This window comes from Falco cherrug, chromosome 14 (genome assembly GCF_023634085.1).
Source record: "Falco cherrug isolate bFalChe1 chromosome 14, bFalChe1.pri, whole genome shotgun sequence".
Taxonomy (NCBI): Eukaryota; Metazoa; Chordata; class Aves; order Falconiformes; family Falconidae; genus Falco; species Falco cherrug.
This window is the reverse complement of record NC_073710.1, coordinates 5302400-5327482: the sequence shown is the minus strand read 5'-3', so window position 1 is coordinate 5327482 and position 25083 is coordinate 5302400. Positions and strand designations below refer to the sequence as shown.

The window sequence follows — 25083 nt, the reverse complement described above, 5'->3', positions numbered from 1 at the left end:
ACTCTTCAGTGTGTTTTATGCTAAGTACTGGGGAGGGAAAGCAAACTTGCTTCTTAATGTTTTCACTGGTTTTACATGTTAAATTGTTGTGATGGTGCAGCCTTAGATTTGTTGTCAGAACTACTTTCAGTAATATTTCAATGTGGCTTCGGTAAAATTAGTTTTTTATAATATGTTGTTTCAGCCAAGACAACAACCTGTGAATTGGAAAATGGCTATTGTCTTCTGACTTGTTTGATGATGAAACTAAGTGGGAATTCTATGTTGGAAAGTCTAAGGCCTTCACAAGCCCTTATAGCCTAGATATTGAACTTTTGTCTTACAATTAAGAGAGAAATAAAACCTTTTGAGAATGTTATTGACACCCTGCAGGGAAATATGTCAACTGCAAAAATTTTCACACTGTCAGAAAATGCCATTAAGTCCATCTTTCCCTTATACCACTTAATTTGAAAATAACAGACCATGTGTCTGTAACATAACTACATTTTGTCTTGTGACTTTGACGTGCATTAGCTGTGTTTCTGTTACTTCTGCTGTGTAACATACAATGCAGTACTGCTATTGCCACAAAGAAACTTAGAAAAAATAAAAATACTGTGTATAGTGATTGAGAGATTCCAATTATGACTATTCCACTTGCTGAATTTTACAACCAACAATCTCATTAATAAACCCTGCTATTACTAATAAATGAGCAGAGATTGTTAATGTCTGCAGGAAGTTCATCACACACTCTAAAACTGAGCATTGATGCATTAGGTCTTCATTCCAGTTATCAGTCTCAGATATAATCGATCCATTAACACTTACAGCAGCCTACAAAATAAGGTATTTGCAGATACTTTCTCCTAGGCCCTGGTACAACACTTATCAAGGTTTCTTGACCAGTGCACAGTGCGTGATGGCATTATAAGGATGGCGCATGTAAGATTGTCTTTCAAGTATTAGCATCGCTAATATATACATAAAAACCACATTAGTTTTTAAAGTGTAAGAAACGTAATACTGGTACCTGAATAAACTGTTATGCTTTTCATAATTTTTAAAATTTAAAAATCAGATGTAGAAGAATGCTTTTTAAGATGCCTGATACCTTCAAGTAAAAGCAATTTTTTAAAATGTTTTATTTAGGGGTTTAGGTGTTGGAAGAGTCTATGAGCAGTGCTTACGTATCAGTGCTTAGACTTACACATCAGCCAGTTGGTATAGCCAGATCTTCTTTTTTTTTTTTTTTTTTTACTTTGTGGAGGTATTTGTGAGTAGCTTGATGTTTTTGACATCTGTGTGACAGCTTCTTGCATAAGAGATGAGCAATGTGTTATACCACCCAGCTGTGTGTATTAGTCTGTACATCAAGCTGAAGAGCGGCACTTAGCCAGATCTGACAATCAAATGTGAACTACTATTACCTATACACAAGAGCGCATTTTAATGCTGTGTGCTTTTTGCCAAGAGGCTGTTACTTGACAAAGAAATTGTTAGAATCTCTCTTCTTCCCACCTCTTTTTTTTTTTCCCCCACAGATATGAGTCCATGTTGAAATATATATCTTTTTTCTGCAGTTAAATATGGTTTATCTTATAGACAACAAAGCCAATCTAATGTTGTCAGTGATTTCATCTAATAGAATTGTAGCAAGCTTTTTGTAATAGAGAAGTGTTATTGTTTTAGAATATGCAGCAAATTAGCATGTCATTTTCTGCCAACTTAATCTGAAGCCATATTATGTGCTGTTTCACCAGTGACTTCATGTCAACATACCAACAACCTGTCCCCAAAGAAAACTAGGGACCAAGAGAAATTACATTGCTGGGTCATCGTTTTCAGTGCTGCTCTTCTCAGTCTAGTTAAGAGTTGGCGATCATTAGATCGTGAGTGCGGAGATGAGTGAGAGCTTCCTGCTCGTATTTTAATTTGACCGATCTGTTTGCTATAAACCTTCACATCTTCTACACTTCCTTGTGATTTTAAGCCTCTGTCATCTTCCTTGATGCTTAAATCTGAATAAAGGAAATTCACTGTCACAGAAAAAAATACACAGTAACACTTTTCATAATTCAACATTCCTTGTTTATGTGTTTGCTGTAAGCCAGGAGTTAGTTACTACATGTCATGTCGTCTTTTTTTTAAGTAGGATTGCCAGAGTAGGGAAGATCTGTTTTGACCTGTGTATGCAACCCAAAACATTATGAAAAGGGGAATTTGCAAGTGGGGAAAAAAAAAAAGTGCTTTTTTAACAGTGAATTATGTTGTCTTTAGAATAATCAATTTGCAGTGACATCTGGGTGATGAAATAGGAAGTTGTTCCCGTAGAACTTGGGTTTATGAAAGTGTTAGTGATACCTGGTTTTAACTTACTCTGTTTTCCTTTGTACTACGCCCTTACCATTCTTTTAAAAAATGTATTTCATTTCCATCTGGTCTTGTTCTTGCAACATAAAAGTATGGAGTGAGCTGAAACTTCAATTATTTCTTGTGACAGTGTTTATTTAGTTGAAAATATTGCAATAAAAATGAGAATTTGAATCCTGTTATCTGAAATATTTAAGCATTATGGCAGATGTAGTTTTATAATCTTTGAGTTGCATTTTTATTAGTAAATATTTGTTAACGATCAAAGTTTGTAAAGAAACCATCCTTGCAACCTAAAAGAAAGAAGAAATAAAGGCAACAGTGTATTAATTTTCTAGGCCAGTGCTTCCACTGTGATGATTTTTACATTGTTATTCTGTACTTACATCATGTTGACTTAGGGTTGAGTTAGACTGTGGATGGATAAATGTGGATGGACTTGTCATGGGTTGGGATTGTTTGATTCCAAAATTCTGGTGGCATGTTTTGAGTCTCTTGCGCTTTCCAAATCTTTAGCTGCACATTTAATTGTATAATGCATACAAAAACTGTATGCTTATTAATAAAAATCTGGAAAGTGCAGTTTGGAGAAAATCAGGCTTTAATCTTAACAATTTCTTAGTGGTCATGTTGACTAAACATTGGTGGAGGTACTCTCAGTCTAAAACAGAAGGAAAAAGGGAGTTAAGAGAACAAGGGGGACAGAGAAAACTGGCTCTTCACAGTCAGCTGGTTCGAAGTGCACTCCCGACACCCAACAAGGTTTCTGGCTGTCTGCTGGGATGGCAGGTCTTGAGGATGGCATTTTAAATGTTGTCAGGTTGTAGTGGCTTTGGTGTGCAGTGGATGATGTTTCCTTAATACACCATTTCAGGACTTTTTATACTATGCTCAGTATTAAGGCTCATTGTGAATATTATTGAGCCATTTAATGGAGTATGAGCTTTGTACCCATTGGATCCACAAATTGAAGTAGAAAATAAAATGAAAAAAATTGCAATTATTATCTAGGTATAAAGTAGGCATAGTTCTGAAGACCATTAGACGAAGGTAGATTTTCATCAGTGTAATAACAACTGATTATTTAAAAAAGAATTTAGGAGGAGAAACACTTAGGTGCTCTGAAACTACTTAACCTGAATTACTGCTTTGTAAGTGGAAAAACTCCACTGATTTTTTTTTTTGCATCTTTTTTTCCATGTTTAATTTTCCAGAATTGAAGATAGTGAGAGAAATAATTGCATATGTTTGTATCTCTTCAATACAACTGCTTTTCTACTTGGCTTTTAGTCTGATTTTCTGTTTCAATTTTGCTTCTCCAAAACAGAAAAAAAAGCTCCTTGAAGAACTTGGAGAGAATACACTTCCATATAAGACACCAGCCGATGATGATTTCCATCAGTTGGTAATGTATTTCTTTTAGCTGTACTTGTTTTAAATTAAAATGGTTGTTTGCACTGAACAACAAATAAATCTTTCTGCAAAGAGACACTGTGAAATCTGGTATGACAGAAGTATCCTGCTGGCTGATAGTGTACTTCCAGGTGGTGCAAAATAAGACCTCTAGAACTGGGATATTCAATAATGAAAACTTTTTAAACTTAGTTTATTTTTAGTATTTTGCCCTAAGTATCAGTCCTGAGTACCAGGTAACATGTGTAATACTGAATCACAGTTTCCTATGCTTTGTTCAAATAATGTACATGTCACCATTCTTTTAAGGTTTTTTTGGTTTTGTTCTGACCTGTGAGGAAGGCCTATTCTTTATAGCTCACCTTTGGCAAAACAGGGAAGATATTAATGTAGAAATTCGAAAATTTTTGGCTTAATTCTACTTTCAAACAGTAAGTGAGCCTTAAAACTTTACTTACAAGATGAACTGTGAAAACTGGAATGGGTGCCTCAAATGAAACCAAATAAAAATAGAAAAAAGTAGCCACATAGTAAACCAAATTAGTCTATGGAAGAATATATTGAAATTAATAAAATATCTATCTATCTTGGATCTTTATAGGTCAGCTCCAAAACATATGGCAAGAACTGTAAGTTCAATCAGATCAAATCGAAACACAGTTAAGATGGAAAGCATAAGAGGGGATCTTGTATTTTGAACAGCTACAGCAAGGGTGCTTACGTTATAGGCATGTCACCTTTCATGTATTGATATATGGCTCGAAGTGTATATGGTAGCCTGGAAATAGGTCTGATTCTTTCCTTGTAAGGATGAATTTCTCTTTTGCAGGATTCCAAGGCCAAGGAAAATTTAGTCCCCATCACACTATAGAAAAGGAAAGATGCATTTATGGGTCAGGTACCAGACCGACTCAGAAGCATGAAGTCAGACTGGTTTTGCCAGTGGGATTACAGTGGTGATATTGAGCGATTTGTATACTTCCCTCACCTTTCTCACTCATTTGGGTTGTAGGGTGCTCAGGGAAAGCATGGTTTTCTCTGTATTCTTACAGTGCTGAAGACAGTGGAAGTAAGGTCTTGACTGGCATCTTTAACAGCTCTAAGGATAATATGACAACACATAGCTTGCTGTTAACTATAAGAAGCACTTCTGTGGATAAGGGCAAGGAAGAGTGTAGAAGAGCTGGAAAAATGTAGAAGAGCCAAACAGAATTATTTTATTTTTTTTCTTTACAAAAGAGAAAAACAAACCAAAACATTCTTTTCACTCTTAAACTAATGTTCAGGAAGCTCTTCCCCCTTTTGAGACTCAGGCAGCCTACTGTTTTCTCCTTCCTAGTCCTGTTACATCCGCTCCTGTTTGTTCTCTTATATCTGTTGCTGCCAAGAGCTGCTATGCATGGCGTCTTTTTCTTTTTCTCACCTCTGTAAATCCAAGTCTTGTGGCGCTGACGTGAAAAGAGAAGATGGAGCCATGGTTGCCCAAGTGGTACCTCTTTTGCTTAGTATCTCTAACCCATAAATATAGAAGACAATGGGAACAAGATAAGCAGTGAAATCGGACCTGTTCAAGCCTTACGAGTTTAGATGCATTCTTTTTGCATCATATAGAATTATATGTTTTGCGTAGTGTTTGTGTGCATGCTAAATCTTTTTATAAGTATAGGTGATATTCATAAGCATCACAGGCACCTTTTAAATTCTCATGGTGGTTATGAAATGTTACTGTAATCACTGCTGTAGATATTACAGCTTCAATGTACTACAGATGGGGAGGAAAAGAAGGGTGAGAGCTTGAAGACAACAAATTAACAAAATAAAATATCGCGTACAGTTTAGTTTTAGAGTCTTTCTTTCCTGGAGAGACCTGCCTTACTCCTTTAAGGATCCACCCCTTAGAAAGCAGTATTCTTTGAATGTGTTGAAAAGGTTGGGTAGGATGCAAGTAAAAAACTACGGTATCCTGTCAGGTATGGAGAGGTATAGTTTGAACATAACTAAGAAACCATAGGCTGCAATAATGTAATGTTTAAAGTTATGAACAAGGAAAAGTCTGTTAACAAAGGCAAATGACAAGTATCTGAAATACAGACTCTCATTTCATGATGTAAGTGGCAGTTTGCTTTTGAAGGGTCCTTATTGCTGATTTCTAACTTCATTTTATCTCTTGGATCAACCTGTAGGGTGATTCTGTGTGTTGAATACCACCATTAGAAGTGAAAGCACGTATATATTTAAAATCATGTGTGTAACACTCATATGAAGAATTAAGCATCAGATGTACTTTTTTTTTTTTTTTTTTGGCCTGTGGTTGCCAGTAACGTACCCACTTCTTTTGGAGTGAACAATGAATTGACCTTTAATACTTGCTGTCAGTTACAACACAGAGTACATGATTACTCCCCCTTCCCCATCCCCCCAAAATAACAAGGTGTCCAGTGTGAACCCAGCATTCACCCTGCGTTCTGATCCCTTAATGCTTTCCTTATGTAGGACATAGCACAACGGCTGGTTGGAGATTTAAAGAAGACCAAATGTTTTCATGTGATGTGTCGTGTCGGAAATGTGTTTCCGCTTCCTGATTTCTTCTGAGCTATCAGTGTGAGGTGTTTTTTTAAGGTAGAATCCTGAGTATACTGTGTAAAACATAATGAAAAAAATAGTTCTGAAGCATGTAATCTTAAAACAGAACCCTAAAGTAACACGCATCTGACTTGGCTGGCAATAAAATGTGGAAGACATTACCTCTGCAGTTCAGGAGGGGAATACAATGTTCTTACCTTTGTACAATCTGTGTGCTTCCTTTCTAGGGCATGTTTTCAGACATTTATTTGTTTCACGTTGTATTGTTATTTCCCTCCCTTCTTTTTGATATTTCACATGTGTGATTGCTGTCAGAAACTCAGTCTATTAAATGGTTTAAAAACATGTAGTAATAGTCACTTTTTAAAGATACTATAATAGCATATGTAATTGATAATTGGTGAATCTGACCTGAATATGTTCAATATAGAGTTATTTAAAGATGTATGAAGATGGGATACTGCTGTAGAACTGTTAGTGCTCTTTCTTTTATAAATATAATTTGCATAATGAAAGAAATCACGCAGTAATAATCTTTATGTCACCGTATATAATGTTGTGTCATTAAGTATGAAGGTGAAAGAATACTTATGATTCCCATCAACATAAACCCACACATCTGACTGCAGCCTATAGTTGTAATCCTTCACATTTGCAGCTACTGATTTCAGTAGTTACTCTTTGTATTTTTTCACTGTACTCCTCAAAGGTTACAGATACAGAGTGCTGATTGAAACAAAGGGGGCAGTTCAGGATCTCGAAAGGAATTGTTTCCGCCTTTTGGCAAGACCAGGCGAATTGCGTTTATCATATTCGCTTCTTTTAATGAAAGCTGGGATCCAGTGTTCTGTGCTGGGGATTGTAGAGGGACTTTCAAACAGATATCTGGGATTGTTTTCAAGCTGTGGTATTTAAAGTTAACATGTAAATACTGTTGTCAGAAATTATTATTATCTGTAGATACTGTTACAGGGTTTTTTTCCCTCTGTCTAGGAAGCTAGTTATTTTTAAAACCATTAGAGTGTATAAAGAAAGGGAGTTAGCTTCACTGTAAAAAATTCACAAGAAATGGTGGCAAGGTTTATCTATAAACTAAGATTTATTATGTGTAATCATTAGTTTTAAAATAGGCTTCCTTTCATGTTCCTCTTTTTAGTAGAAACAAATGATCCTACAAAGCCACCTCTTCACTGTTGTGGGATAACAACGTGTTATGATGCAGAAGTCTGGTTTTGTGCAGTAGAAAATGTGCATGCTGACTTTACGGCCTGGCTTATGTTTTTTAAATGCACCTTTTCTAGATTTTAAAATTAATTTCCTGAAAGGCGGGTTCAAGTCTGGCTTGGAAGTAGATAGTACCAGTAAAGTAGTTTTGCTTTGTACCAGAAGGAGCCCACGGATGGATTGTAGGTCAGTGTGATGCTTTTGTGTTGGTGGTTTTTATTTGGTTTTTAAAAGCTCTTTGAACGTAAGCTATTATTTAGTAAAGTTTTGAGACATCAGTTTTGTGCATCCATGTGCTCTTGCCCCATTGCCTAATGCCTTCAGATTTCGGTTTACCTTAATTATTTTCTTATTTCCCCACACCACCATCTATCTACCCTTTCCCCAGACAAGTGACTAATTTCTGGGCAAAAGGAAATAAGTGTAGTGAATAGTTCTGAGCTTCGCACATGCTAATTGATACCTGATAGACTCACATTACAGCCTTTCCCTTACTAAGGGCGCTAGTTTGCGTCTGATTTATTTATTTATTTAACTATTATTTTTAATGAAATGCATAGGAACTTAGTCTATTTAAGAACTTATTCTCTAGCCTTTGTCCAGTTTGCCAAACAGTCTCAGCAGTAGTTAAAGCAGATTTACAGGCAACCAATAAAAGGTGTGATTGTGTGATACTCACTTCCTTAGAAAACCAGATTAACAGAATAAAATTATCCAAGCCTTCCTGGAGTGGGAGGCAGTATTTTGCATACAAAGCAAGATACTGCTGATTAGCAGTGTTATACCTTGCTGGGAGTTGTTGCCTCCACTCACTGCTGGATTCTGAACTCCCACTGGTACCAGAGCTGGTGTGGTCAGAAGAGGATATGAAGAAAATGGATATTATAGGTGGGGAGATGAGGAAGAAAAGAAGTTTGGAAATTTTCTTTTACCTAAAAGGGGAACCTTTATATAAAATAGGAGAGCTAATTGGCACGCATTGAGGAATCTGAATATAGAAAGGACCACTATGTTGAGGACTGTTTTGAAGACAGACCTGCCAGTGCAGCAGAATGTTGACCATTTTTGAAAATGTACATTTTCATTTTGTTATTTTTGCTCGAATGTTGTTATAGAAAATTAATTCAGTTTACCATGTAGCCTTCTAGAATTCCATATATCAGAATGAAACAGGATGGTCTTTGCAGCCATTGCAAAAAGAGGAGTGGCTTTGCTAGTGTTTGATAATTCTGTTGTTTCTATACTTAAAGGTAGCATTATCTACAGATTCAACAGGGGAGCTTATATGTTCTATTGATTTCTGCCAGAATCCTCAATTTTATTTATTCATTTTGAGATTTGACCTGGAGGTACTCTCTGGCTACAGGCCACTGGTACATATCCACAGTTTGTGCAATATATTAGAATATGAAAGTAAAGTAACAAATACTGGCATCTATTTCTTCACCATATTGTAGACTCATGCTTGATAACTTGTCAACTTAGTTTTGTCTGTTCTTGAATGTATGAAATACTTTGGTTCCTATAAAAAGAATAATTCTTTTACTGTTTTTGTTGTTTGGTTGTTTTGTTTTTTTCTCCTTTAGTGGAAGACCAAATATTCCAACCTGGTTTTAAGAAAATCTGATACAGTACCTGAAGAGCTTCATCAAATGGTACAAGAAAGCTTTCTGACCTTGCGAAAACACGATTGTTTCTTTCAAGATCTTGTAAGGATCAAAGGAAAAGATTTTGTTACCCCAGTGTCTCGTATATTAATTGGAAACCCAGGATGCACTTACAAATACTTGAACACAAGATTATTTACAGTTCCTTGGCCTACTGAAGGTTATGATATAAACTATTGCAATCCTCAGATACGTGATGCTTGTAATGCATTAATCAGACTTAATGACTACTTGCATATTGAAGCAGTCAAAGCATTACAAGAACAAAATTTGTTTGAGACCAAAGAAATTAAAGATACTACTAGTCTAGATGGAGAGAAAAATTTTGCTACTTCTATTACAGAGACAGGGTCCATTTCAAAGGATCAAAGCAGTTGTTGTGTACCAGAGGATGACTACATAAGTCTAAAGAACAGAACAGCTTATAACTTGACTTTATTAAATTATATGGATCCACTACAAATGCTGTACTTGAAACAAGAACCTTATTTTGGAATGGGGAACATGGCAGTGAGCTGGCATCATGACGAGAATCTGGTTAAAAGGTCAACGGTAGCTGTGTACAGTTACAGCTGTGAAGGTGAGTTCTGGGAGGTAGGAGTTGACTAGTGATAGAAATATCTTAAATCCTGGAAGCTCTCTTGTGCTTCCTTGGGTGTCCGTGCATAAGCACACCTGCGCGCTAGTCTGGATTTGTCATGTACTTCTGAACACATTGTGGTACTTCTTGTATTGAAGCCCTATCTTTATTTCTACTAAAAGCTGTACAAAATATGCCTGTGTTTACTGCAGCTGGTTTATCAGTTGTTCTCTAAGTAGATTTAAAAAATGGTATGATTAACTTTCTAAGAGCCAGGAAATCAAAAGCCATCAAATACCTATTTTGGATTGACACATGTATATTTTTCTGTCCTGTGAAATGTGTCATTGTAGTTGAGATCACAGTCTCTATTGTGTTATTTATCATATACAGACTTGCTTGTTCTTGGTGCTTATTTTACTACTCTTCTTTCTTTGGAAAGATCATTTTTAATTGGTTTTGTATAAAAGTATTGCTGTATTTACTTGGAAGTATATACGTTTTGTCTAGGCATGCTGTACTGCTAATGCATGTTTGGTGGAGGAATTGCCAACGTTTCTGTAAGTTGAGAAGGGTGGAAGTTTTCCATTAAAAGACCTGCTGTCTGACAGGCTTTGCAGGCTCTTAGTTCTTTAAAAACCATTTAAATGCAGTACTGGGGGAAAAGAAGTGTACTGGAAGAGTCATTAAATATTTCATTTTTAGTTTAAAGTACCTTTCCTATTTTTATCTTCATTTAAGAAACATGAGGATTTTCGTTTATTTTTTTCCTAACAATGAACAAACCCTTGAATATTTTTTTAATGGCTTCCGGTTTTGCAAACATAAGATTAGAATCTAGATGCTTGATTTGAATTTGCAAATGGTCCGTTATGTTTCGTAATTCACAACTGATTTTTGGTCCTTCCAAAAGTCCTTTGATGTTTGCTTCAAACGCGGGAAGAATTGATGTTGACTTTGGTAGGTTTTGGCTAAAGACTATAATGTAAAAACAATAGCTTATGCTTTCATGTGCATTCTCTTGTTAGTTTTGAAACTATGGATCACTTTGTTACTTAATATTCAGCTGAAATCGTTATATTTACATTTTTCTGAACATAAAATATCAGCTGGCTCAGCAAACTGAATAGAAGAGATTCCCTGACCAGGACCAGTAGAAGTGTCTTTTTTTTCATAAGCTTTTTTCTGTCCTATTTTCCAAAGACGTTGATGTTTTATATCTGCTAAATTTATTATTTTTCAGTAGTACTGAGGATAAATATTTTTCAGTAACATTTTACATTAAAAACATAACCATGAACTTGAAATAATAATAGTGTGCCTGAGATTTTATTATAATACGTTTTAAAACTTTTTACTTGAACATAAAACTTGCTTGTGGAGGGGAAAAAATCAGTCCCTTTAAGTTCGGAGTGCTATAAATTAACGACAAAGAAGGCTGCTATGTTTATTCATAGCTTGTAATTTGATTTTGTTACTTCAAGTTCAGCAAGTTAAAATAGTATAATTTGTACCTATATCTAAAACCACTGCAAATTCTATGCAATATTTAATTGTCAAGGGTAGAAAGATGCATTTTACACATTTAGATGAAAAATTATTCTGATATTTATATGTAATTAATCTTTTTGCCACAAACAATTTTTTCCATACATTTATACTTAAGGGTTTATATTTTTTCCTGAAGGATTTAAAGATAGCCATGAAAACTTCAAAACGCTGAGAGCTTTCCAGTGAATAATTTGATTGTTCTGTCATTTATGTTTGCGGAAAAAAATTAAAATTACTACTTGGAATTTTTGTATCTTTGCAATGATTCCAAAAGTTTTTGATCAAATTGAAATTTGATTATGTATTGATGGGGGGAAGCTCTTAGCAGGAGGTGGCAATATTAAAAACTCAGTGTAGCTGGAGATAGTGTAAAAGACACTGTTTGGGGAAGAAAATTATTTATGAAGTCAGATCTAAATCTGAACAAAATTGAATTCTGCTTGATAGCTCTTGAGCGTGGCTGAAGTTGGTTTAATGAACTGTAGAGGGAGTTTAAGGTGCCTTGTGTGTCTCCCTGAGCATCACCAGCAAACGTCCTGGAGCCTACCTCAATGTGAAACCAGTTCACACATCTGTCTGTGTCCAGGTTGTGGTTGTCATTGCATATCCCTCAGGTGGAGCTGTATTTATAGTTGGCCTACTTACTCATAAATGGGAGGAAATGGAACTTGTTTATAGTTTATGAATACAGCATTGTAGTTAAAGTGACAGTAAATACTTGTGTGTTGAAGTTTTCTACTCGGCATATCCAAAAGGGGTAAATAGTCTACTTGATTTTAGAGAAACAGATTGTCTTTTTTGCTCTTCTGATTTCCTGTTTATAGCTTTCAAATGCTAGTGGTTAAAAGCTTATCAGTGCTTATAATTCTTTCCAGTTGCGTATCACTTCAGTGTGTTGGTGGTTTCTGTGGTTCACAAAGATATTTCAACTCAAAATTATGTCAATATTTACTGTATCTCGTACCAAGCTCTCCATAACTGTGAAGCATGAGGAAGCTCCACGTCTTTTTGAAGATCATTGTTAAATCTTCATAGAATTGTATCTTGACTCCTTTTCCCATTTGCCATAAATATATTTGCTTTTCATGCCAGTACCTTTTATTAATAGTTACTCCATTAATTCATTTAGTATTGAGTTAGTGCAAAACTCTCACTGTAGTGTATAATGACCATCACAGAATCATTACAGAATACATAATAAAAAGAGTAGAGGTGGTCAGAATTTTTTTTGATGAAACAATTTTTCCTTACAAGATGGCGATTACATAGATTAGTAATTTTCTGGAAGAAAACACTGATTCTGTGAGAAATTCAAACACAAATGAAGCATGTTGGGTTTTTGTTAAAAGCAGCTTGATTCTCTTTTCTGCTAGGTTTTGCACTCTTCCCCTCCCCCCCTCTCCCCAGTGCTCTATCCCTCAAATTCTCACTGCTCTCTTGGTACTGCAGACACTGAGGATCTGTGGCAGCCTGTAGCGTGGGAAACCTTGGGCTTCCAGAGCTTCATCGCTAGGACCAATCCATCCTGCCACAAATGCAGAATCCCCAGGTTTCCAGGGTTTGAACAGCAGAAGTCCTACGAGTCGAGTAATCTTAATGCATTATGGCAGCTGTTTGCTGGACTCGGGAGTTACCTAACCCGGGTTATATGGTTTTCTTTTTACTTTAATTTGCATTTTTATATCACTATTTGTTTGGTACCTACTTATTTGATTAAATAGTATTAAAACAGATACTGCTGTAAGTGAAACAACTTTATTTGCTTGTTTGCTTGTTCAGTGTTTGATGCCATAATGAAAAATTAATGTTTGAAACTTTGATCAGTATTAATTGGTGTAGAAGCAGTTTTTAATATGCTGGAAAAGAAATTTGAGAGCAAACATAAAGATACTGGAAGGAGCTGATACTCTAATTAGCCTCACTGTTTATGTTCTTGTTTCCAGTGTCAAACTGTTTCAAAGCAACTTCAAATGAGGTACATATCTAACAACAAAATAAGATAGACGTTTTGCCTAATGCTCATCTGAATAGTATTTGGTTTTATTTACATTAAAATAAAACACATTAGATTACACTAGGTTAAAAGTAGGTTATCAGGTGATGAGAATAGGCCCACGCAAAAATTGGGGAATTTTTCTTTTAATGTGTGCACTGCATGAAAGTGTATGAGTGGTAGTCATGGTTCATACGCAGAACTGAAGACATTAGGGAATGTGTGTTAAATTGTACTGTCACTAATGCTGTTTGGAAGTAATTTACTTTTTGGAATTTACCATGGAACAGGAATTCCAAATTTTGACCAATTTAGGATTTTTAATTAAAAATTAGCTTACAAATATCCTATCACATGAGAGCATTAAGGTAAAAACTTTTTTCAGGATTTCAATACGGTAAGCTAATAACTCATTTTTATTTCCTGCTCTATTTATGAAAGTGAACTGCAATCCAAACACTGGTGGAATAAGGGCATTTTCAAAAATTGGATTTTATCCATGAAAAATTCCTAATGAACAGTTTTCCCTCAGGTCTTTGTAAGTTTTGTAGGAAGTTTTATTGCTTAGCAGAGTACTAGTTGGTTCTAAAGATGTTCTTTGAAGTAAAGACTTGTTTCAGTTACCAACCTAAAGGAGACGGAAAATAATTTAGTCATGGGAAACATCCAACTTTCTTTTACCTGGATTTCCCACAAAGTGTGTTTGAGCTTAGATAAGTAGTTTTCTCTAGATTCTTTACCGTTTCTCATTTGTCGTCTTGCTTAATGCCTACTTGCTCTGTAAATCTGAAGTACTAAGCAACTGGCTCTGTTCACTGACAAGGTGATGTTGAAAGGTTTAACAAACCTGGTTGCAGTAAGGACTGATCATGGAGGAGCTGTTATGTTTGGGGGTTTTTGTAAAATGCTGTTTGGATTTTTTTACACTGTGATGTGTAATAAGAATAAAATAAAATGAAGCAATACCGTAGCACTAAAGCTGTTGTTGGCTATTTCATGTCTACAGTAATTGCGACTAAAAATAGTTGGGATTAACTACAGATGTATCTTTCTTCACCAGGTTAAAAAAACCCAACAAAACAACCTGAAACTGCAAAAGTGTTTCAAAATTGAAGTAAATCTAAATTTGTAGTTAACCAATAATTCTCTTTATGTACTGATTAATGGATAAAAGTCATGGAGTAGGCATTTGTACAGGATGAGAACAATTATATTGTATGGTTTCTAATGTCAGTAATGTAGTAGAAATATTGCTCGTTGAAAAAAATAGAAATGGTATGTAGAAAAATATGTATTACTACTTAAGAAATGAATATAAGAGTGAAACGGTCACATCTGTGACTTGCAGGTTCTGGCCAGTTGGAATGAGATTGTGAGAGAATCACAAATTTTTAGTGATCCAATTACTTTTATTATAATACATTTGAATCTCTGTTTTCTAAAAAAAAACTGTCATTTGACTTAACTGCTGTGGATTTTTTTAACCATCCTCTCACTGATTTGATTAAATGAAGTCTCTCAGGAATGAGGGGGATGACAGAATATTCTTTTTCCTTACTTCAGTGCTGTTGTTCTTGATATATTTGGACACAATTTCAAGTATTAATTGATACGAACAATGTTTGGCAAATCTTCCAAACTTTTTTACATATATACGTATCTATATACACATATATGGGCATATAATATACATATAAATTGCTATGGAAGACAGTAATAATGTATATATTTCATGAATCACTGAATATGTACCCAAATGCCTTTAAATTCTGGAAAAATCAGTCCATCTGTAACCAAAAAAAAGAAAAATTTAAAAAAAAATATATATCTATATAAAAATGGTCAGTTGGATTTAGTGGCAAAGTAGGTGTTTACAGTCCTTGGTTTTAGCCATGTGTTGGCAGTTATTCTGTCATCTCAGGAAGTCAGGTACATTTAGGGTATAGTTTGACATTACAATTTGACTTGAATAGAGAACATTCAGGTTTCAGAGTATAAAAAAAACTCTTAGAACTCTTCTTGAAGATTTTGGCACCGGATAGGAAAGAAACCTTTCAAGGCTACTGTTACTTTCCGTGCTGTGGAACAGTAACCAAACTAGGTCCAGGAAAACAAGTCTCATGTTGTTCTGAACCTAACCATGACCCAAACGTGATAAGATCAGGTCTTAGAGCTGGAACATCTCTGAAATTGGAGCTGTCTAGTTAGAAGCATAATGTTGCGGCCAATTTTCTGCAGCTACATTCTCTCTTTCATGGTTCTACCTTAATTACAGGTTTGATGAGGTATTGTTGTTATGTTGTGGTAAGCTGGTTACCTGCTTTCACCATTTCATTTCGGGTGCCAAGCATAAAGGTTTCTTGCCAGCCAAATTATTAAGTCTTGAATGCACAGAATTTAAATTCTCAGATAGTTTTATTATATTTCCATTGAATATGCCTACATTTGACCATTTCTGTGTGGTCTACCCCAAAATAAATACATGTTTTTAAGGTGCTGTGTATGTGTGCAAGATCCACATGATTTACCCTGATATATAACTATGGTTTAGATTCCTCCAAATGTTTTCACTTAAATGAGAACTGTAATTATACCAATCAATAGACAGCCTTCAGTCATGCCTGAGGTGTGACAGAATTTAGTAACAATTTCTTGTTGTGTAAACGTTTGTCAGCGCTACCTAGAGAGATACCACAAATATTAAGGTGTCTTTTTTTTTTTTTTTTGCTTTTCCCCCTTGCTCTCACTTTCAAAATAGCTTGCATTTAAAAGCTAGTAGCAGCTTGCTTCCATTTGTTACCAAAATAACATGGTAGGAGCAATCAGTTTCAATTGCTGCTGATAATTATAAGGTGCAATAATTGAGAATATGGAGAAAAGGAGACTGTGAGCTACATTTGAACTCTGTACTTAAGCAATAAAAAATTTATCAAACTGCAAAAAATAAGTCATTTTAACGAGCACATTCCAGAGGTGCTGGATTTATGAGGAGACCCCAGGAAACTTTGATTGAAATTGCTGTCTCTGATTGTAGTTCTATATTTTATTGGTGCCATATTGTGAGCAGTGCTGCTGCCAAAGTGAATGGGAAAGCAGCATAACAGAGAGAGTTAACCCAGAAAGGTTACCTCTTTTTATAATATCCATGATGTATTGCATTAAAAATGCCTTGAAAGCCATCCTATTTGCAGTTTTCAGAAAACATTTTTCTTAAATTAAGTTACAATTTATCTGAACAGGGCAGAAAATATGAAAGCCCCTTGAAGACTTTAGTATTGATTTTTCTGAGTGTTTGCTAGCTCTTGTTTTCTCATTTGTGTGCTCTCTGATAGAAAGGCCTAGAGCTGCTCCTGAGCCACGGCTTTGGCTGCGTGAGAGCTGCAGCCATCGAGGCAGGGAATTTACTGTAGGAGTTTTAACTAAGAACTTTAGTTTGGGTTTTTAAAAGGGTTTGGCTCTCCGCTTCGTGAATTTCAGCAGTATTTAACTGACATAGAAAATTAAGACAATTTATTAATTATGAAAGGCTATTCCCAACTAACTGAACATTGCAGTAGCCATGTGAGGTGATTGACTTGAGTATTTTGAAAGTGTGAGTTCAAGGTCACTCTTTATGTGTGCGTGTTATAATAAGAGTGATCTCTTTGGCATTTTTATTCTGGAATTAGATGAAGACAAAAGTTTTAAAAATAATAACATGAAAGCACATTTGAAATGGACGGTGAAATGGACACACACAGTCGCAAACTCCTAAGCAACAATTAGGCATGCTACATAGTTGATGGCTTCTAACCATTCACTGCTGTCCTGTGCCAACTGCTTCTTTAAAACTTCATCCTTCCTCTCTCAAAATGGTCTGTTACTTTAGCCATAAAGCTGTTATACCATAGCTCCCCAATACCTTGTTATAAATGCTGACTGTATCTTTCAATTTATACTGCAGTGAAGTAAGCTTATGAAAATAGTTCTGAGGGATTAAGCTCTAAATACTATTTCTATGCAGTGGATTATTTTTTTTCCCCAAGCTCAACATTTTCATGTTGCTTAATGATAAGAAAAATGTTGTGACAAATGTATTGAAGCTTCGTTGGCTATTGAACATGTTATCTAGCATGCTTGACTAATAATTTTGAGAAAGGAATGACAGATATGATTCTGAGATGCATTCAGCTTTGGTCTAGATGGCGTTTGTGCCCATTATTTTACCTTACTTTACCTCAGTTTATGATTTGGTGAAATTGCAAGTATGTAAACAAATGAAATTGTTTATGAAGTGCTTTGGCAGCTTCTGACTTGAAATTCTTTCAGATGTTGTCTGGCTTTATATCAGTGTTGCTGCATTTTATTTTTTTTTTCTTCTATGCTTGTGTTTTTAGTAATGTTTTAGAAAGTAAAAAAAAATGATTGAGTGAAGATTAACTAAAACTCCCATTGCATGTACTCGAGAACTTCAGAAAAGCGTGAGTCCATTATAAAATTTGCCTTGATTTGCTTTTACTTTGTAGTTAATGTGAAGTTTTAATCTTACACTTGGTTATAAAAAATTCTTCATCTCATATGGCTTTTTTTTTTTTTTTTTTTTTTTTTTTTTTTACCTATTACATACTTCTGGATTTGGAGATGGTGATTGTACCAGATGGAGATTATAAAAAGTTTAAGCCTATTAAGATTGTACCAATGTGGGATATTGTTAAGTCTGTATTGTTAGAGCAGATTTTGTATTTTATGGTTCTCACCTTGTCTGTCGTCTTTGTGGTGTTTTTCCCTCTCTCTTTAAAGGTTCAGCCATGGAAGAAAGTAACGAACAAAAACTGAAGGGAAGAGACCCAGCTGTTTGGCACGTAGGCTTGAAGGTAGCGTGGGACATAGAGACACCTGGATTAGCAATACCACTTCACCAAGGAGACTTCTACTTGATGCTTGGTAATTTTCGAGGGCTAAGAAGGTGAATTTGCTGTTGAAAACAGAGAAAATGACACAATGTTAATTAAGACACCTTCCTTTCATTTAGGACTTTGCTTATTTAGGAAAACATGAGATCTGGCTAGAGTGTATAATAAATTCCTCCTACCCTGCCCTCTTCCAGTGTATTTTGGGGAACTTTTTTTCCCAATGTTTTGCTTCATGGCTAAGAAAGGCAATACTCCTTTTGAGCCTTTTCTGTCTGTGCAGTCAGAATTGCTAGTTCATGTCAGGCTCCAGGCCATAAGCAGGATTTCCCCAGATCTTGTGAGAAGCTGAGCTGTATCTGTCCCATCTGTGTATTTGTAGATGCTGGTTCCTTTTTCTATTCTTAATACAGTCTTCCTGAGAAACTGTGAGAATCTGTGTCTGTTCTGTTCAGCAACAAAAATAAATCCGGTTCCTGAGGTTGCATTACAGAGTGGCTATGTATTATGTGTGGTGACTGTAGCTGTCTTACAGCTTTCTAGTACCATGGTTCTTGAAGTTTCAACCATTATGACAATCTGTGGATGATCTGTTGGTCAACGATTTTAGACATAACGCTTCTCTCATTCTGCTACACTTTTTCTTGTATGTATTCAAACATAGGTTTTCTTCTACTAGTGGGATTATACTAAGATCATAATAAACAGAGCTGTCATACTCCAAGAGTGAGTCCCAATGCCTCAAGTGTAGAGGATTAAAAAAAGAAAATTAAATTCAGTTAATTTACTTGAGCAGCTGAGCTCACACACTTAAGGTTTTTCCATTGAAATAAATGAAGCAAGAATGGTGGCGAAGTTTTGTTAGCACAAAATCTGTTACTTTCTTTTTTGGCTTGTGTTTCTCTAGGTTATCATTTTTGTTTAAACAAATGTAGTTATAAATCGTATGACTCAAAACATGAACAGTGCTTCTGACAACATCATGTTTACCTGTTTTGTGACTTGGCTTGACAGACACAATCTTTGAAGAGTGAGAGCAGTTGCGGTGTTCCCTGTTTATGTGTTTGTGACTTGGAAGGTATCTTCCATGGAATGTCCCTAGTGTGACCTGTCAAGCTTCTGACTTGTTGGCCTGAACAGTCTTTTCACTTTTACCTTTCACTTTTATCTTCCAACAAATAGGAAAATGTAGAGGAATGAAGCTGCGTTAATTAGGATTGATAACATACAGCTGTGGGCTGGCTTCAGGGGCGGGGGTTGGCTGATGTAGATAAGGTGCAGCTGTGGCTGGTTCTGGTAAGTGGTTGGGCAGCCGAGGAAGAAGCAGAGAGAAGAGAGGGAGCACACACCCTGGGTGAGGAGAGACCAGGAGAAGGCAGCAGAGGGACTGGTGTGAAGAGTGTGTTGGTATGAGATGGTAAAAGACCTTGTTGCAGCTTAATAGTTTGGAGAGTGCTGCGACAGGAAAACAGTTTACTTCCTACAAGCAATACATTTGTGGGCAATCTTAAAAAACATATACCATTCCTTGTTCTTAGTTACCTCACCCGATCCTGTGCACTGCAATCAATCTTGTGTAAAAGAACGGGACTCTAAGTATGTCTGTGCTCTGAAGTATGTCCAGACGTGAACAGACCCAGTGTGACTATGTGAGGTCCTTTGGCACAGTGGTGTGGGTGCGCCTCCCTTTTCTGTATTTGTGAGGATATAGAGTAGCAGCTTGGGGGGGGAAACTGAGACATTTCTTATATGAAAGGGAAGCTTTAAGTGGCAGCTAAACATTCCTGGATAGGGAATTATTAATTAGGTTTTGTGGAATAGCTACTGAGGCCTTAGCTAAACTTCCTTTGCGATCTTTCCTGACTGGAAAGGTTGTGCATGCACAGCTTTCCTGGGCCACACATTCAGAAGGCAATTAATAAAAGAAGGGGTCTAACCAGTATTTTTACTGCAAAATACTGTACGTTGTCGTTGACTGGGTTACCAGATCATAAGGACTTTCTTTCATTCCCCGATGGAATTTATATACAGTAACTAAAGTACTATCAGGGATGCTATATGAAGGGTGGGTCAGAAAGCTATTTTATTAAACATCTATTTAACATACAACATCATGATCATGTTTAGATGGAAACAAAGGATATATTAAACATTCTTTTGAAGATGATGTGTAAATCACTTTCTTATTAATACTTCATGGAAAGCTACAGATTTGAGCTCTGTAGGCCAGGTGTTTGATAATTTCTTCTGCATTTCTGTAGCCTTTGTATATTTTTTTCCTCAAACACTTTAAAAAATAATTTTTATACAGTCTGGGAGAATATTCTCAAATTGGCCCTTTTATTGGGCTTTGAAGTACAGCAGAACTGGCTTTATAATTTTTACTTGACATGAAAGACTATATAAATGGGCATATACAGTTTTAGTGTATGTTTTTACTGTTCAGATTTTTTTGGAACTGACTTTTAAGAGGAGGCATCTTGAGGGTGCCATCTAAAAGATAAAATATGAAAATTCTCTATAGGAATCAACTTGACAATAAAGAAGCCAATTTTAGAGTGACTTATCTTGTCCATTTATGCATCATATGTTCCAGAACCTCATTTCAGTAAGCAGAGTCTTCTCGCTGGCCTTATTTTAAAAGCAATGGCAGCAGTATGCAAGGCATCTAGGAAACACAGCATTAAGAGTACTGCAGGTCATATTAGCTGCGAATGTACAGGGGCCAATTTGTAGGACTGTGTACTTTTTCTGACTACCATTGACTCGTCCAACTCTAGGGAAAAACTTTGCAACTTGTAGGTCTGTTCTTCCAGTTGTTGCAATGGTATAGTATTTACGGCTTTCTGTCAACTGGCATGTCGAATTAAGTTTGTTGCTTACAGTTAAAAAGTCAGGTCCTACCAATTCCTGTACCTGGAATACCCCAACTATTTCCTCTTATTATACACACAAATCTCAGATAAGAAAATGTGGTAACCTGATCTTTCTAATAGTAAATGCAATTACAGTAACTGGTAAATCCTGATCAATGGACATATCAGAGTAACCAAAAGAGCAGGGTGGTGTTTTAGCATTTTCAGTAGATATTTATTAATGCTTATGTTCCTCTCTTCCTTGGCTCTATGAAATGCTTTCCATTTTTTCTAGGTAGAATTTTAGTAAAGCGCAGCCTTAAAATATAAATCGACACCTGCATTCTCAGCAGTCCTCTTCAGATGAAATCATAAGCCAAAGCCATAATTTAAATGTATGTTAGTCCTAAACATGAGGTGATCAAATCCATTCTTCAAGTAAGCTATTACAATAATATAAATGTATTTTGTTTAAGCAAAATGGAACAAAATTCAAAATTACATTCAGTAAGACAGTTGGGGTTTGGGTTTTTTTTTTGTTGTTGTTGGTTTTGTTTCGATTCTTTTGGTTTTTTTAAGACTTACTTTTCCTAATATGAAGAAAAAAATCTGGTGAACGATGGGAGATCTGCTGCCTAAAAACTCAAATCTGAACTTTATATCACTCATGAAACGGAAACAGTTTAGCTCAATTTAGAATAATATATTGGTCTGCAGAGGAAGTGCATACTGAACCCTGCTGTCTCAAGTACACAGTCAAGGGGTGTCTAATATGAAACGTGTTGGGTGCATGCAATAAATCCAAAACGCGTGGAGGTGAGCAAAGGGCCCCATCTGCTCTGTCCTAGAGCATGCTTAACTAGGCTTGTCATGGTCTTACTATTAAATTGGAATCTTTCCCCTAATCTTTGAGTTAGACATGACCAGATTTGCAAGCAGATTTACAATTTTCCCTAATTTTCCTACCATGACTTCAAAACATACTCAACAAAAATACATTCTGGACTTTTTCAAAGGGAGATTTACTTTTCTGCAGCTGTTTCCCATAGATCAAGCTCTTGCTTGAAGGTTAGGGTTTTAAAACAGCATGAAGATGAACTTGGAATCTTATACCACTCCCCACCCCCAGCAAATTAGAGTTCAAGAAGCATCAAAAAATTATTTTCGTAACCAACCAGAAGTAGGGTGCACACATTGCAGAGGTTGGCTTGTGGTTAAAGATAAGTATTTAATGGAAACACTTCCACATGTATATAGTGGCTCATTAAACTATTTCTAGATATTTAATCTGCTTCTATTTCCACAAACTAACTTGAACCCTCTTTGCTCTCTAGCATCTTGAATGTGTTGGAGTTTTTTGACCTTTTTTTTTCCTTGAGTCCACATTTAATCCAAATGCTATATTCCTTGATTATTAAGACTTCGAACCCCTGAAACGCTTTTCTCGTTACCAAACTTTGATCATGAAGTTTGGCAAATCCCAGACATCTATCTTTCCTTTTCTTTCTTTTTTTTCCCTTTTTTTTTTTTTTTTTTTAGTTCAGCCTTTTAATTCATTCTGTGTTTTCTTTGTGCACGCTTTTCTTATTTAAAAACTAAAAATATTTGTTAATTAGGGACAGATCATCCCTCTAGCTTTCTGTTACAGAAGTAGTATTCCATGGACCCATAAGTTCTTGAGGAAGGAGACGTACCTTCCTGGTGCTTCTTGCTGACATACCTACAGTAAAATCAGTTTTGGTTTGGTTTTTTCCTGTTGAAGCATTGTGTGCGGTTGGATTCCAGTAGGCTTGGAAATGGTGGAAAAGCATTTTAGTGCTTTTGAAAATTGCATTGTAATACAGTTAAAAAGAGAAAATTCTTTATTTTTTTAGGGTACTTAAAAAAAATAGCACAAGTTCATTTCACTTTTGTAGGCATTTGTGATGTTTGGAGTATCAAAGCTTTTGCCAGTGCTGTAAACCCCACTGTTCCTTTTATCTGCTTCATGAAATAGATGACAAAAAGACAACTATCTAAAAAGTTCAGGAAGACCACCTGAAGATGGGAAAGGTGCTATAACCCCCTGTTGCTAAGTCTGAGAGCATTTCCCGTTGTGGTTTTTGTTTTCCTGGGAACTACTTTGCCTAGAAGCACTAAGTTTTGGGCCTTTAGACCCTCCTACTCCTTTCAGTAAGGACAGGCTAAGAATTAACTTAGTTTTTCTCCACCTTGTATTTGTTACATCTTAATAGTCTGCAGCGCCATGTGTATGCAGTCATTGTTTCTCTCGAGTGCTTTGGCTCCTCACCTCACCGGTGCTCTGATAATTAGTTTATTAAATTAGTTAAGTATATGTTCAAAATTTAAGTGTATATACATGTACGTATCCATTAGCCCTTTTGACAAAGGCTGTACACGCACAGTGCTTTCAGTGTTTGTGCCATTTGTGCCTAGGCAATTCAGCTGTCTAGAAGAAATCATACAGTGAGGTGTGGACAGAGCGGGGCAGGGATGAAGAACAACAGGATCAGAGAGAATAGAGAGGAACTTGCAGTAGTTTTAAGCAGTGGAGAGGACCGGGCTAAGATTCTGTGCTGGGAGGATGTATTTGAGAAAAGAGCAGGATGGCAGAAATCTGTACAGGGGAGGGACAGAAAGGTCTATGACGTGAACTTGCTCCCACAATTTGAAATAGAATTTGCAGCATCTGAATTCCAAAATGTATCAATTGTCTGTAAATAGCAGGAAAATCACCGAGAAGCTTGCCTGGTAAGGCAGCCCACATAGAGAACAGACTGCATCTGACAATAGAAGCGTGCTCGGGTGATAAAACAGTAGCATTAGGTTTAGGGGCTGTAATTCTGCTTCTTTCAGAATTTCATTGCAAACTTTGGTAAGTCCCCTAAGCTCCCTTACTCATACGTTTTTCTGTGTCGGTTACCAACTGTACGGAGGCCTTGCATGGATAAATGTGTTAAAGCACCAAGGACCTTAGATGGTTTTGTATTGCTTGGGTTTTGGTGGTTTATATTTTTTCTTTTTCCTACAGGTGTGAGGAATAAACATCCATATTAAATAAAACCTCCATTTTACAACTGTTTCATACAGGTCTGAAGTTTCTGTAGTTGGAAATTCTCTGTCCAATAATGGTATGCATTTGCAACTAATCAGATCATCTGCAAAACATTCTTTTGACTTACTAGTACTTCATCTGTAAAGTCAAAATCTGACCTCCACATCATTTAAACAGACTTCAAGTTGATAACTTTGTTTTCCAAGGTGGTTTTGACCACCTGTACACTATCATACATGTGATTAATTTCTTTTAATAAATCTTGCCTTGGCTATAGTAGCCCTATAATAGGATCGGGCCGTAAGGTGGCAGATGATTCATTGGGAAGTGGCAGGCAGAAACTAGTAGAAATAAAAGAATAAAACAATCCATTTAAAAGAAGTATGAATTTTTGCCATATGAACCTATGCAGGAAATAGTCTCCTAGTTTCTTAGGTGCTCCACCTCAGACAGAAAAATGAAGTTATTTTTTCCAGCATTCAAACACCAAGCATGTGTTGCCCACCGAGTTGTGTTCCTTTAAATGCAAACAAGCCCTTTGTGATATTGTCAGGGTTTTGAGGAAACTGATGTAGGCATTCCGCTGCCTGAAGCGCAGGTTATCATCCTCACTTGCACGGTGACTGGTGGCACAATGGAATCCTGTTCATACGGGTAAATATGAATAGCTTCAATGTGTGTGATCAGACTTTGATTGAGAAAATTCTTTGATCGGGATAGCCACTCTAGCATGTACTGGACTTCATTATTTTTTCTTGATTGTTTTCTAGAATTACTGTTTTAAATTTGGATAATTAGTAGCGTTTTAAAATTTATAAACAAGTGAAAGGCCTGATCAGACTTCAGAAAAATAGTCTGCATGTGATAGCATTTTTCATAGACGTGGGACAGCTTTGGGAGAGGAACATCTAAGCAGAA

At 36.1% G+C, this 25083-nt stretch overlaps 1 protein-coding gene across 1 annotated transcript in view; it reads left to right on the top strand.

The window, feature by feature from the left end:
* The window catches only part of FTO (FTO alpha-ketoglutarate dependent dioxygenase), a 260513-nt gene that overhangs the window by 43146 nt on the left and 192284 nt on the right, over positions 1-25083 (top strand). Inside the window, exons 2-4 of the mRNA XM_055726390.1 lie at positions 3683-3760; positions 9162-9822; positions 18146-18289. Coding sequence (XP_055582365.1) covers positions 3683-3760; positions 9162-9822; positions 18146-18289 — 883 coding nt within the window. The remainder of the gene's footprint in view (positions 1-3682; positions 3761-9161; positions 9823-18145; positions 18290-25083) is intronic.